This window comes from Sander vitreus, chromosome 3, assembly GCF_031162955.1.
Source record: "Sander vitreus isolate 19-12246 chromosome 3, sanVit1, whole genome shotgun sequence".
NCBI classification, from domain to species: domain Eukaryota; kingdom Metazoa; phylum Chordata; class Actinopteri; order Perciformes; family Percidae; genus Sander; species Sander vitreus.
Window position 1 is genome coordinate 19467006 of NC_135857.1, and position 13991 is coordinate 19480996.

At 39.8% G+C, this 13991-nt stretch overlaps 1 protein-coding gene across 4 annotated transcripts; it reads right to left on the reverse strand.

Annotated features, from left to right (window-relative positions):
* Position 1: 1 nt before the first annotated feature.
* taf15 (TAF15 RNA polymerase II, TATA box binding protein (TBP)-associated factor) lies at positions 2 to 13158 on the reverse strand. Of its 4 annotated transcripts, XM_078246391.1 has the most exons (16): positions 12997 to 13158; positions 11967 to 11991; positions 11724 to 11757; positions 11534 to 11621; positions 10788 to 10845; positions 10231 to 10385; positions 8938 to 9118; positions 6410 to 6444; positions 5839 to 5871; positions 5058 to 5167; positions 4257 to 4386; positions 3814 to 3921; positions 3612 to 3693; positions 3404 to 3489; positions 2125 to 2272; positions 2 to 405 (listed from the first exon to the last, which is right to left on the reverse strand). In XM_078246391.1, the coding sequence occupies exons 1-16, from the start codon at positions 13004 to 13006 to the stop codon at positions 366 to 368; spliced, it is 1323 nt and encodes a 440-aa protein (XP_078102517.1). In that variant the 5' UTR covers positions 13007 to 13158; the 3' UTR covers positions 2 to 365. The 4 variants fall into 4 exon arrangements, with proteins under 4 accessions (XP_078102517.1, XP_078102518.1, XP_078102519.1 ...); XM_078246392.1 differs by lacking the exon at positions 6410 to 6444; XM_078246393.1 differs by lacking the exons at positions 10231 to 10385; positions 10788 to 10845.
* Between the last annotated feature and the right edge of the window lie 833 nt (positions 13159 to 13991).

The window sequence follows — 13991 nt, forward strand, 5'->3', positions numbered from 1 at the left end:
AAACATTTAATCCGTTCATACAAAACAATGGTACGATGTCTACTTCACAAAAACATCTGCAGCTAGAATCTGAGAAAAATTAAAAAGATGTACAAAGAAATAACAAAAGCAGAGAAAAAAACCCCAATAAATTTTTGACCACATGCCAACAGTGCCAATCAGCCCCAAAGTCCCTTTACAGTAGCTCAACACATCCGTCCCTCACACAGATGAGCAGCAATAGTTGGGATGCACTGGCTACTACAAAAAAAAAAGGTGCACAGATCAGGATGTCTGATCCATGGTCCTTTCCCCCCAGTTTTCCCAACTAAATCCACCCTCCATTGCGAACTCAAGGGCTGGAATGGTTTCCATCTGCTCAACACTTAGTATGGCCGGTCTCTTCTGTCGTCTCTACGGTCACCTCTGCAGGGAAAAGACAAAGATGTCAGTTACCAGCTGTCATTTTTCAAGACCAACATTCACCACTGTCATTGAATCAACCGCTATCATCTGAATGACAATGATGAGGGTAACGTATGGCATTGTTTCTTCATTCACCCACCTCTTCGCCTTTTCAAATTTGTAAGTGGATAACAATTTGTTTTTAATAAAAAGTAGTCTATATCCACAACGTTCCACTTCCGGGATTGCTATAGTGCTGCAGGAAATTCCGCTAGATGCACGTCATTTCACCGATGTCAGTTTCCTTCTGCTTTCTTTATGTTGGAATAATAAACTCTGGTGGATTTATGAGGATTATGATTAACTGCTCCTCAGATCTCTGCATGGTAAATTGAGACAGCTAGCTAGACTCTGTCCCATCGGAGTTCTCTCGCATGACTAAAACAACTTTTAAATGTACACGTTACACCAAAACAACTTCCTTCCCGGGGATATTTTGTAGTGGCACTGTGAGGAGCTTAGCTCCGCCCATGAAGATTGTGATTGGTTTAAAGAAACGCCAATAAACCAGAGCACGTTTTTCTCTCATCCCGGAATGCTACATGGACTAGCCAGACCCTCAGCCGCAGTGTGTGGAGGATGCTCTGGCAAAGCGAGACTAATAAAAGGTGACCGTCCTTCCTTGAACAACCCTCGATTAATGCAGCACGTCACCTTCAGGGAGCAGCAATATATCAAAACCCTCAAATGGCACAAAAAACACTGAAGGGCGTAGCATGAATATTTATGACACTTCACAACTTAGCTTCTTAAAAAGCAGGGAGTTAAAATGGTGTTAATTTCATTAAAGAGCCTTGGTGCCAGGATAAATACACAATTTGGAATTTGCTATGTAGTGTGTTCACACTAAGAAAGTGACAAAATCAAGTATACTTAATTGGGTTACACTTTACTTGAGGGTATCTACATAAGAGTGACATGACATTTTCATGAACGTGTCAAACAAGCCAAACGTTTATGGACATAACACGTCTTTTAGTTAAGTGTCATTTGGTTTTTGTCATGACAAGTTATGTTTCATGTGTCATGAGTTCATGACAGTGTCATGTCACTCTTATGTAGATACCTTCAAGTAAAGTGTTACCCTTAAATTGGTATATAGTACATATGGTATACATTTAGTATTAGGGTTGGGCATCATTTGGATTTTAACAATTCTGATTCCAATTTCGATTCTTCCTTTCAATTCCGGTTCTTATCGATTCGCGATTCTGATTCTTTGAGCGGTGGAGTTGAAACGGGTCACAGGCTTATTTCACAAATAAGAGGAAAGTTTATTTTGATTCAATGGTGGGTTGCAGTTTTACCAGGCTTTTTCCACATAAAATAAAGCCACACTAGAGCGCCGCTTACTGTGCTCAAAGGCTGCAACACAATAAGCGCCTGGCTGCTTCGTAATCCAAAACTTGTGCATGTTAAATTTGGAACCCATGATCAGATTTGAAACCAAATCCTCCAAACGATTCCAATAAAGAAACGATTCCACTGGAATCGTAATTTTTAAAACGATTCCAAGTAGGAATCGGTTCTCAATGCCCAATTCTATTCTATTTTTAGTTGTGTGAAAATGGGGCACAGCATTTGTCTTTAACCAAGTTACAGATTCAGAATTTCTGGACTAATCTCAGACAGGCTGCACCCCATTCTGGTCATAATTAAAAAAGAAAGAATGCAACCAACCTTGCTCCCATTTTGTAACCCCCTCCGAATCCTCCGCCACCTCCGCCGTAGCCCCCACGGTCTCCCCCACGGTCTCCCCCACGGAAACCTCCACGACCTCTAAAGCCACCACCTCGGTCTCCGCCATAACCACCTCTGCCGCCACGATCTGCAAACAGTCAATTATGTCAGTAAAACAAAACCAATACTACATTAAAAAATGTAATCTAATTTCATACTCTAATCTAAATTAATCATACATAATTTTTGCTGTGAAAGTATTTTAAATTTTTCAATTCAAATGAATAATTTTATTATTTACACTGTTCAAATAATGGCCATTACAATCAACAATATGACCTAATATGCTGAGGAAATAAATTAAAAATTGCTTCAGGAATAGGGTTGGTATCATTTGGGTTCCACATTTCTGCATCAACATAAATTATATTTAGTCACTTTTAGAAGGAGCGCGTGTCACGCTGTTTGAGGTACTGAAATTGAAAGATGGAAAAACATGTCCCGGCCTGCCCCACTTTGTCCTGGCGCCTGGCCTGAGCTGAGCCATCATCTAACGTTACCAGCACTGAAACTAAAAGCAGGTCGACAGTAACGACAGGCCTCTGGGTTGCCCCCTTTGGCCACCACCTGTTCAATATTTGTGATTTACATACACACGTGATATTTATATATTAAAAAAAAAGAAAAAAGTAATCATTTTTAATCATTTAAATTCCCTTTTTTGTGCCGATCTGAAAATTGATTTGCGACTCAAAACCGTAATCGTTTTGTGATCGGTGAGATTTTCTTCTCGAAAATCAATTAGTCATTTTTTTTTTTTAAATGCCGATCAATGTTATCCAAAGCCCAAGATGGCGTACTTAAATATCGTGTCCACAATTCAAAGATATTCAGTTTCATAGACGAGTGAATAAACTAGAAGAATTTAATAAGCTGGAATTTTACCGATTAAATCGATCAAAATAGTTGCAGCTTATGGATTAGTCTCCGCTGCTCTGAATTGACGGACTTTAAAATTATGTATATACCGTTTTTATTTGATGCAATTATCCAATTCATACCAACTCCGTAAACACGTATGCCATATGTCAGCAGCAGAGTGGACAGCTGCTGGGTAACCTGCCTGTCGGGCTGACTGCAGAAACGAAGTGTTCATATCCATGGGAAGAAATAGTTCGTAGAATGGATGACAACCTTGCGTTTTCAGGAATATGCACAGATAGTAGGGAAGCTCTGGAACAACTTTCTCCAGTATTGAAATCAAGTTAAAAACACTTACCTCCAAATCCTCCTCCATCTCCTGGTTTAGGAGCGCCACACTTGTTACACTCTTGCCGCCGTGCAAAATTCATGTTGCCACAAGAGCTAAGGACAGAGAAACCAGATGACATTTTAGACATAAAAATTCACCTTCACAAAGGGGCTAAATGAGCCCCTTCTGCTGTAAATTAACTTTTTTTATTTAACTTACATAAAGACATACAAACCTGTTGGGACAGGGCCAGTCACCTCCCTTAATGTCAAAGCTGGGTCCTCCTCCTCCACCACCAGCACCACGACCTCTGAAACCTGAAAGCGACGAAAAATAAAAATAACGTCAGGGGCAGCAGCATTAACACAAGCAATTCAGTTTTGAAACTAGATATTTGACTACTATTCAAGTCCTGGGACAGCTCCATCAATACCCACCTCCTCGTCCCCCTCGCCCACCTCCTCCTGCCGCTCCTCCTCTCTGTGTGAACTCAGCTCTGCGGGTGGCAAATGAAACTTTGATGGGTCTGCCATTGAACTCCTTGCCTGAAATGAAAACATCAGTTAAAAAAAAAAAAGGGACCTTGAATGATGTTTTAGGCCTGCACGATAAATCGTTTGTGATAGGCCAGCTGAAGACATGAAAGGGGAGAGAAGGGGAATGATATGCAGCAAAAAAAATAAATCTGTTTGGTACTGCCAATTTGTTTCGTCATGGTTCATGTGTGCAATAAACATTACGCTTTGAGAAAAATCGTGGCAGAATATCGTGATATCAATTCTAAGCTAAAAAAAATAATTTGTGATTCATATTTTCCCCCAAATTGTGCAGGCCTAATGTGTACGATATGAGAAATTGGAAAATACAGCAGTGCTCTTACCATCAAACCAGTCAATAGCAGCTTTGGCAGAGGGCGGGTCATCAAATGACACTGTGCATTCTCCCTTTGGCTGACCAGTGGCCTTGTCAGAGTAGATGTTGATCATTGGCAGGCCAGTCTTCTTGTTCAACTAAAAGAAGAAAACGAAAATAGGATTTCTCAGAGCTTACATTTGCATTTATCGTTTCTACACCAGTTTGGGCTAGGTGCCAGGTATTAACACAAATAAATTAACACTCAACTAAATCTTAACTGGTGACTGGTTCAAAGGATAAAGAGTGACAGCAATAAAGGGAGGAAGTATGAAGTACAATAATTTCCATAAAGACATGCCAATTGTGTTATTGAATTACTTAAATACTTATATTGTTATGGACATTATTATAAGATTGTTATGGACAGCATTTATTGTAAGAGTAAAGACAGAACCTCTGACTTTTTGAAGACCTGGCAATCTCAGAATTAGATTTTATAAATTTTAATATTAATGTTAGGGACTATGAAAAGCGTTATGAGTGCATTTATGTTTGTTACGTTTGTTTTTGGTTTCTTTATTTATGTCTTGTCCGAGTGTGAAGGACTTGAAATATAAATAAGATTCACGTGTGAAATCTCTTTACACTGTTTTTGCTAAATAAATAAAAATTATATATAAAAAAAAAATACTTCTATCACCTTAGTAACAAACTAGAGATGCATTCAGACACTTTATACAGACTGTTTAATCAAGTCTTCATGGTCATTAGGATGCATGATCCTGTGTAAGTGAGTAAGAACATGCCAAGAGAATAATTCAATTACCTTGATGATACCAATTTGCTTAAAGAAGTCACCGACTTCCTGAACTGTGGCATCTTCTCCCAGTCCCTGGACAAAAATGGTGTTGTTGTCAGAGTTGTCCTGCTCACCAGCTGTGGAAGAGATCAATGAAAAGAAGAGGTCAGCAATGATTCTATTAGGAGTCATTTTATACAGCGATGGCCAAATGAAGCTTTGTGAACCATTTTCTCTTTTTTCTGAGCCCACTAGATGGGGCTCTCTTCAACAAAGGGTTGAAAACACTATTGCCATTCCTTTAACCTTTTTCTTTGAACAGAGAGCGCCATCTAGTGAGCTCAGAAAATAAAGAAAATGGTTCACAAAGCTACATTTGGCCATCACTAATTTCATATGGCGAAATACTGTGTCCATCACACAGGCAGAAGTAGAACGTAACTACAAGTGTTCATTCTCATACAATAAGTACATTGCAGGATATCACAAATCCATCTATATGGGTAACCATGGCAACTCACTGCTTTTTGATAACTTCTTTGCAGAAACATGGATTTTCAGAAATCCATATTCAATTTAAATCATCTGATTAACATTAAAATGTATTACACTGCAAATTCAAATACATTAATACTACAAGGAATTTCAGTTCTGCTTAAGCTCAGAACTGGCATATGCCATAAACTAACTTTCCGCACTGGGTATTAAAGGATGATATTAATTTACAGTGACGGACAGATATGAAATTAGAGCCCATTTATCAGTACAAATCAGGTTATTTAATCATGTAATGCTCAAAGAGTCTTACCTGGTTCATCCCTTGAGTCAAAGTCTCGTGAGCCTATAAAACAGAGGAGAGGGTGAAAGAGAACACTTGAGCAAGGAATCTTAAAAACTGTTTCACACAAATTATTAACTTCATCCCTAGCAATGCATAACGATAAAGAAAATTAAACAATGTCCATGTTTACAGCTCTCTGATGGGTCTGATGACCGTTGCATCACATACCAACACCGTGCAACAAGAACAGAATTGTTCTGGGTTTTTCTCTTGAGCTTACACCAGAAATGAAAACAATCAAAATGTCTCCAGTTTTAGAAAGTTTTCCCTTTTTCGTCCTGGGAGCACCTCTGTCATTTACAATCAGCCCTCGTCTTCATGCAACAATACCATTATTTTAAAACTCAGGCTCCATGTTTTTACCATATCTGAAGTCATTTAAGAGAAACCCTGTTAAGATTAATAGGTGGAGTCCCTTGGGATCTGGACATGAAAATGGTGGCATTCACCGAGTTCTTTAAATCCCCCTCCCTTTTCTTTTTTGCTAACTTAAGTTCTTTCCTCCCCCACCGACACAGTTCTGATGCTCGTCACTTACCACCGTAATTTTTGTAGCCACCACGGTCACCACCTCTGCAGAGGAAAAATTGGAGATATGATGGCTTTTCCTTTGTCCCAACTGAGAGCTCAAAGCTCCCCTACATCCCCATCAGTATGCACTCCTGCCAGGGTGTGCGACTATGGTGGAAATGTCTCACACGAGGAATGAGTTAGTCTTTGACATTAAAGATCAATGAACAGACGACTAGGCAGCTCTGACTGAACAATTGGGTAGATGAGCGAAGACAGTCACATCTTAGTCACCATTTACAATGAATTTGGTACTTTTTTTTTTACATAACCAGATTGGATACCAAGAGCTGGAAAACCAGCTGATTGATTTTTCTTCTTTTGTTAACATTAGCCAAATCGGTGTCAAACTGATAAGCAATCTTCCACTGAGTGCGTATATGAGATCCTTTAACTGAGGTCGAAGTTTTAGTTCATTCACTCTGAACACCTGTAGTATAAAATGTAGATCCATGTTAACACAACACACATGTTCGCCATTGTCAAATATACAACACTTGAATGAAACCTGTTAAATGTGAAGCAGCAGAAGATGTGACTCCAGGTCTAAGGGCATCGTTTCAGTGGAGTTTCTACTGTTAAAAAAAAAAACATCATGTGGTGCTCAGGGCACAAGAAACACACCCCTCAGAGGGCACCTTAACTAGAATCTCTCTTCAAAACTGAGAAGCGCTATTCTGCAGGACCTAAAAAGGGGAAAGGACAGTTTCCCCAATGGTGAAAATTATGGTTCATAGCGTATCTCAGTGTGGAGCACACATTTTCACGCGTTTTATTATCATCTTAATGTGCTGCAGCATTGTCACCTTACAGAAAACTTTAGGTAGACCTCTTCCATTTTGTATTTAATGTAATAGAGCTTCTGAAAATGACATGCTGTTTTTTTTAAGACTTATTATGCAGAATCAACAAAGCCTGGCCCATTGTCTGGGATAATATGGTTGCACAACCACGTCTTTGGTGCCTAGGGTGGCAAAACTCTGAAGTCAGGAGGTGAAAACTGTCCATGGGAATTAACAGGAATAACATGGAAATATAGGGGTTAACTGATCAGGTTTGATTTACCATGTTGTATGCAGATAGAAACAAACCTTTCACCATATAGGCAGACAAACATTCATGTGAAATGTGCCTTGTGGTAAGTTAGTTCACTAATGGGTTAAGATGCGCTGAAAAATTCAAGACAATGTGGGCTGTGTGCAACAGGATTTTATTGGTTTAAAAATGGTCCTGCAGAGTCTATGATCAAAACTTCATCCATGGCAACAGTCTGTTTTACCTAGCAACGATCTGTTACACAGAATTTACACAACATGGTTGAATACTCAAGTTTGATTGGTCAATCACAGCATTCTACGCTCCGTTATAACAGACTGTTGCCATGGACGGGGTTCTGATCATTGTCTGGCAGACCATTTTTAAAACAAAATCTGTTTTTAAAATTTGTGCTCAGACCGCTGAACAGAAGTTCACAAAGGGAGAGAGGAGGAAACGGGGATCGCTATCAGCGCTAACAGAGCATTAGTTAGCTCCATGTTTAGCCCATTTACCAGGGCAACCTGACTTCCGCCAGAGAGCCGTGCGCATCAGCGGTAAAGTTAACCACTTCAACCAGGATGCGGGAGAATATAGACCAAGGGAGTCATTGCAAATCTGAATTTTTTTATATATATATATATATATATATATATATACACACTGTCTAGTAATATAATTAAAAGTTACATGAAAGCATGTAGTCCTTTGGCTGCACATGTGATAGGAGCATGCACTGTGCACGCAGAGGGTTAATTCCATTTAATGGGATGCTGGCCAATTACCTGGATGTACAGTATGTGATTAGTGTGCTGTTGAATGCAGTGCATGGTTATAATTAATTTCAATTAAATGGGCACACTTAACTAAAATATGCCATAAGACCTAATATAGCTTTTTATGTACATTTCCCTTTCAAATACGTTCACTATTAAAAACATTTTATATTTCAAACTTCCCAAGCGTAACTTCCCTTTGAAATTCCTGACCCTTTGCAACCCTAGTGGTGCCTTTTAAGCTCCTATTGTGGCAGACATGTTCAGTCATTCATAGCTTTACCTAAGATCCCAATGATAACAAGTAGATCCTCAGTCGGTCAAAACAACTAATTTCTAATTAACCACCACTTATGCATCATTAACGATCATTTGATCTTAACAGCAATGTGGAAATAATACCAGCAAGTCTTGAAAATTTCTGGTGAATCAAGTTTTGAAAAAGGTTCAGGCACCTGGAGCACAATGCAGAGGGGTGGTGAATGTTACTCATGTGATCGGTGACAACTTTGGATGAAAAATTACTTAAGTTTGGGGTTCCAGGGCACAAAGCAGATGAGTGGTGAAAATCATCTATGTGGATGGTTTGTAGTTAATGGTTGAAGTGTTGAGTGACAACAAGTCATGTCTCATATTTCACAGTGTATAGGAAGTACCTTGGGGGCAGTGGCACTATGCAACTTACCCCATACCAGGAGGTCCACCTCTTCCACCGCGGTCATATCCACCACTGCGGTCATATCCACCACTGCGGTCAAAACCGCCACGGTCATAGCCGCCACGGCCTCGGCCTCTGTAGCCCCCTCCTCCTTCGTTACGGTCTCCTTGGTCACGTCCAAACCTCCCACCCTGAACACCTCCTTCACCTAGTGTACAGAGAGATTTATTGAGTACTACCCAACCTGACTCAGGGCTTGACATTAACGCTTGCCCGATTCAGCGAGCCAACCCAGTAGCACAAAAATGCCAGCAATAGCAGCGACATCTCTTCTGTTCTTACCTTTCACAACAAAAGCCCTAGACCTATAGGCTACACGGCACACCAGTTAACCTGAGGACATTAAATTGACTCGCATTTCGCCAACAGGAAATGCAAAATAGCTTACAGTAGCTTTTTTCTGCTTCCCGACCGTGGTCTGAAAGCACCCATCCCTCCACTCAGCAGCCGGGAAACAAGACACCTCCATTGGTCTTGAGGAGCTGCAGCGTTTGTGGGCTCAAACTGCAGAGTCTAGCCAATTATTCACTTGATATCTTCACTGCTAAACTTTAACTCTCCTCTTTCTCATCCACTCACACCGGATCTACCATCACTTTCTCACTCGCTTCACCTTCATCCCCGGAAGGATCTCAAACTGTTCCGTTATGCTAACTGTCCGCGGGTGATGAGCTGGTTTGAATATTCAAACCTTTTATTGAACGGTCGCAAATTTGCATCGCTGCCAGTATGGATAGTTTTGATGCGAAATTCTCGCATACTTGTCATTTGTCTCGCCCCCAGTGTGTAAAGACCTTTAGTAAGGTGAAAGAAACTTGAAGGTGTACTGTTGTATTTGTGTTTCAAAAGGAAAAAGGGTGTAGGAATATCTGACATTGTGTGAATTTATATCAGCAAATCGCTGGTTATTGAGCGGACGGTGGCTGATTGGAAAACTAGCTACCTCACAAGTTGATACTGGTGTCTAATGTTATTCGTTTTAAAAGTGGTTAAAAAAAAAAAAAAAAAAAAACCCCTTATTTGCTACATGAAGTGCATGCATATTATTTTCAGTGTTCTTATGTCATTCTGGATAGATAAAGGCTTTATTAATAAGCATGTGGATAGTCTTATTACAGCACATCCTCCTTGTAGGCTTCATTAATGACATTCAGGTACAACAAGGGCACCACTGCACAATAGCTGAAAAGGCCAGAGGCCCCGAAGCACCTGCTCATCCAGTAATTAGTCTATATTAATTCAAAATCTAGTTATTTGTACCTTCACTCCATCTTCCATAGCTGCCTCCGCTGCCACCACCTCCTTGCCCACCAAAGGAGCTTTGCTGTCCATAGCTGTCTCCTCCTTGACCCTGGCTACCATAGGAACCTTGATGGCCGTAAGAAGACGATGTTGACGACAACTTATCGCCATACCTTGAAGTGGTTTTAGCAAAAATCATTACAGTTAGCACAATAGAGATGCCAAATATTTTAATCTATTAGAGTTTTTATTGGTCATCAGGAAGGTAAGACAAGCAGTTGTCAATTAAAAATAAACCATAAAGTGAAGCAGAAAACAGTAAAATATACTATATTGCGTAATCAACAGACTAGCACTTCAGTATATCTACACATTAGCCATTATCTCACATGCCTCTGGGTTTATCAGATTGTTTAATGATGCTCCAATTCTTGTATGTTAGAATCTTAATATTTTACATCTTAATGTTACTAAGCCATTAAAAAAGGCAAAGAATGTCAGTGAGAATCATGCTGCACAGACTACAGCACTGACATTTCAAGAAGGTCCCTAACAATGTGATATTAGCAGCTTACCCAGATGGCTCCTGTCCATAATTATCAAAGCTCTGTTGCGGAGCCTGGCCATAACCGTCTGTCAAAAAGAAATTTCACAAAAGAAAAATCAAATCTCTTTCAAAACAATGCACCGTTCAATCCATCGTTTCGTGGTCAATAAACTTAATGAAAATGATCTTTAAAAAAAAAAAAAAAGGTCCCATGGCATGAAAATTTCACTTTGAGGTTTTTTAACATTAATATGCATTCCCCCAGCCTGCCTATAGGTGTAAACCGAGCCCTGGGTATCCTGCTCTGCCTTTGAGAAAATGAAAGCTCAGATGGGCTGATCTGGAATCTTGCTCCTTATGAGGTCATAAGGAGCAAGGTTACCTCCCCTTTCTCTGCTTTGCCCGCCCAGAGAATTTGGCCCACCCTCCATGCGAGAGACATCATGGCTTTCAAATGAGCAAAGTGGCAGTTGGTCAAGGACACACATACATGAAATATAAACACAATCACAGTCTTCCTTCCTATGTAAAATTGATTCTGGAAAATTGCTGGAAATCTTTAAGTGACATAATACTGTGGTCTTAATTACTATCAAATAACTCTGGATATACCAGTGCCTGCCATTTCATTAATTTAAACTCCCCCTTTAGAGGTAATAACCTTACAGCTAGGTTGGCCAAATAAAGATTAAGCGTTTGGTGAGAATCATCAGTATCAACGTACCAATTACTGTGGTTCTGCAAATTGCTTCTATTAAAAGAGACATACTATACCTTGTGTCGCCACACCTTGCTGTCCATAGCCACTGTAACTCTGTCCCCCATAAGAGCCACCGCCACTGCCATTTCCTTGTCCATAACCCTGTCAATCAGAATGACCAATTAGACATGTTATAATCCCACCCCCAAAAAACTGATTTAAAATTATAACGCCAACAGATAGTAAGTTGGGGCAGGGTCTTACCTGTCCACTCTGCTGCCCGCCATATGACCCATAGCTACAAAGACATGATATAAGCAGTTAACTTCAGGTTATAGATGGATTTAAAAATTATAATAGGTCAGTTTTTATATATATATATATATATATATATATATATATATATATATCTATATATATATATATATATATAAATAATGTATTTTAATAAGAATGTGTACAACGGTTTAACATAGGGAATCAATGAGATGCTTGTTTGAACATTACCTTTGTGAGCCACCATAGCCCGAATCTGAAGGAAATAAAACGGTTTCTTGTTACCACAGAAAAGGTTGGCTGGGATTTATTACACACATTTTTCCATATAAATAATTTTTAATTACAAAACACACTGTGTGTGTGTGTGTGTATATATATATATACACACATACACACACACACGATACATTTGCCAAGTACAAGGAATTTACCTTTAACCCATCCTAACTATTTAGCTAGAAGCAGTAACATTAGGCACGCATAGTCCGAGAACAAACTCCAGTTTGCCAGTACCTAAGTCAGGGGCAATGGCAGGAGTTCCTAGCATGCATGTCTTGCTAGCATGCAACCCACCCAGTACTAAGCCGTGTGTTTTTGCTGTACAACAGTGCTAACCACTGAGCCACCGTGCCGCCAACACTAAAACAATCCCGTCACCACGCCGATTCGGTAAAAATGGCGGTCAGTTTGGTCTAGGCTTGGGCTAACTCTTGAAACGAGACAAACTACCATAGGTTTATAATTGCTGTCCAGCCTCGGTAGTTTGATTTAAACCAAACTGTTTAGATGTGAATATTACCAACTTGTTGTGAAACTACATTTGTCCAAGTAGCGCAAACCGTGTCTCGTTTAGCAGGTAACAATAGCATCGGTATAAACAAAGGCGCATTCATGCTAGCTAGCTAGCAGACACCTTGAGCTAACTTGAGTTAGCTAGCTAGTCGCGACAAGGCCCTGCTCACTCTGCGGTATTTCCATATACTGGCGTTACGGCACAGTCACGGGTTTAAAAAAAGTACAGTAAAGTGCGATCACAGAATAAACTCAGCACCGAAAAAAAAAAAAAAAAAAAAGTTTACTCAAACACCCGGCAAAGCTAACTTTGTTCTTCTAGTGAAAGATGAGCCATGTTCCATGAGATAGACGGAGCCCTCCTTCTGGCCTCGCGGTGGTCAGCTAATTTAGCTACAATGCTATTCGGCCCACTTTTCATTATCTATTCAAGAAACACAAGCAATCAACAGACATGTTGACTTACCAGTGGCCATTCTGTGACGTTGTATATATAGTTAAAAAATACACTGAAGTCTGTTTCTTCTGATTAGCTGATAAAAACCCAGGTTGACATCTACGCAGCGCCACAGAATTGAGCTGAACACTCTGCGACACTTCCCTTATGCAGCTGCTGCTGCTGCTGCTTCTTCTTCTTCTTCTTCTTCTACTTCCTGTTTGAAAGGACTGGTCGTATTTAAAGCTAAGTTATAATACCGCCATCTGCTGCTAGAACGGTAGTTTGTGTGCTCTTTTTAGTTTAAAAAGAAAGGCCGAATGCATATTATTCTATTTCGCTGTCATATCTGATGGTATCTCCATCTAAGTTCTCTCTAAATAGACACTGAAAATTAGAGGAGCATATCTGTGTTTTTGCAAGTTTCAGCTATTAAAAATGTATGGTAAGTGTATCTTTAAGGCAGAATCAAAGTCTACATGCAGAGACTTTGAACTTGCTGTGTGGTTACTTCTAATAAATGTAATTGTGTGTGTCTGAGAATGACTGACCCAACAGAACTTTTTCACAGATGTGTCACAGTAGGAAAAGCACAGGTGCAAGTAATACTTTAATTGATGGCTGTACTCCATTTAGTACTCCATGTACTCCATTTAGATGTGTCCGTCTTGTCTTACTGGGGAACTTAATTGAAACATAATCAGTCATCATCATTCACGATATTAGTTCCACCTGTGCTGTTCTTATATGAAATGTTTCTGGACCCAAATACAGTGCTGTAACCCAGAACAGGATTTATCATATCAGTCCCTATAACAGATTTTGTTCAACTAACTTTTACCAATAGTTCAGTACATATCTTGGAGAGGGTGCTGCTGGTAAGGTCACTGTTAAGTCACTCATGATTACAACACAATTTAAACATAAACACACTGCAGCCCTGTGTGATTTTCTTCTCTCAACAATACTGCCTCGTGAGTATTAGCGTGAATGAAGCTAAAACCTCACATCTGATGACAAATGGC

What these genes read in the sequence shown, in the direction of transcription:
- taf15 (XM_078246391.1), bottom strand. An exon ending in TGGCTACAAAAATTACGGTG is followed by an intron (nt 5,872 to 6,409) that starts GTAAGTGACGAG and finishes TCTGTTTTATAG; the next exon opens with GCTCACGAGACTTTGACTCA. An exon ending in AGCAAATTGGTATCATCAAG is followed by an intron (nt 4,387 to 5,057) that starts GTAATTGAATTA and finishes TTCTTCTTTTAG; the next exon opens with TTGAACAAGAAGACTGGCCT.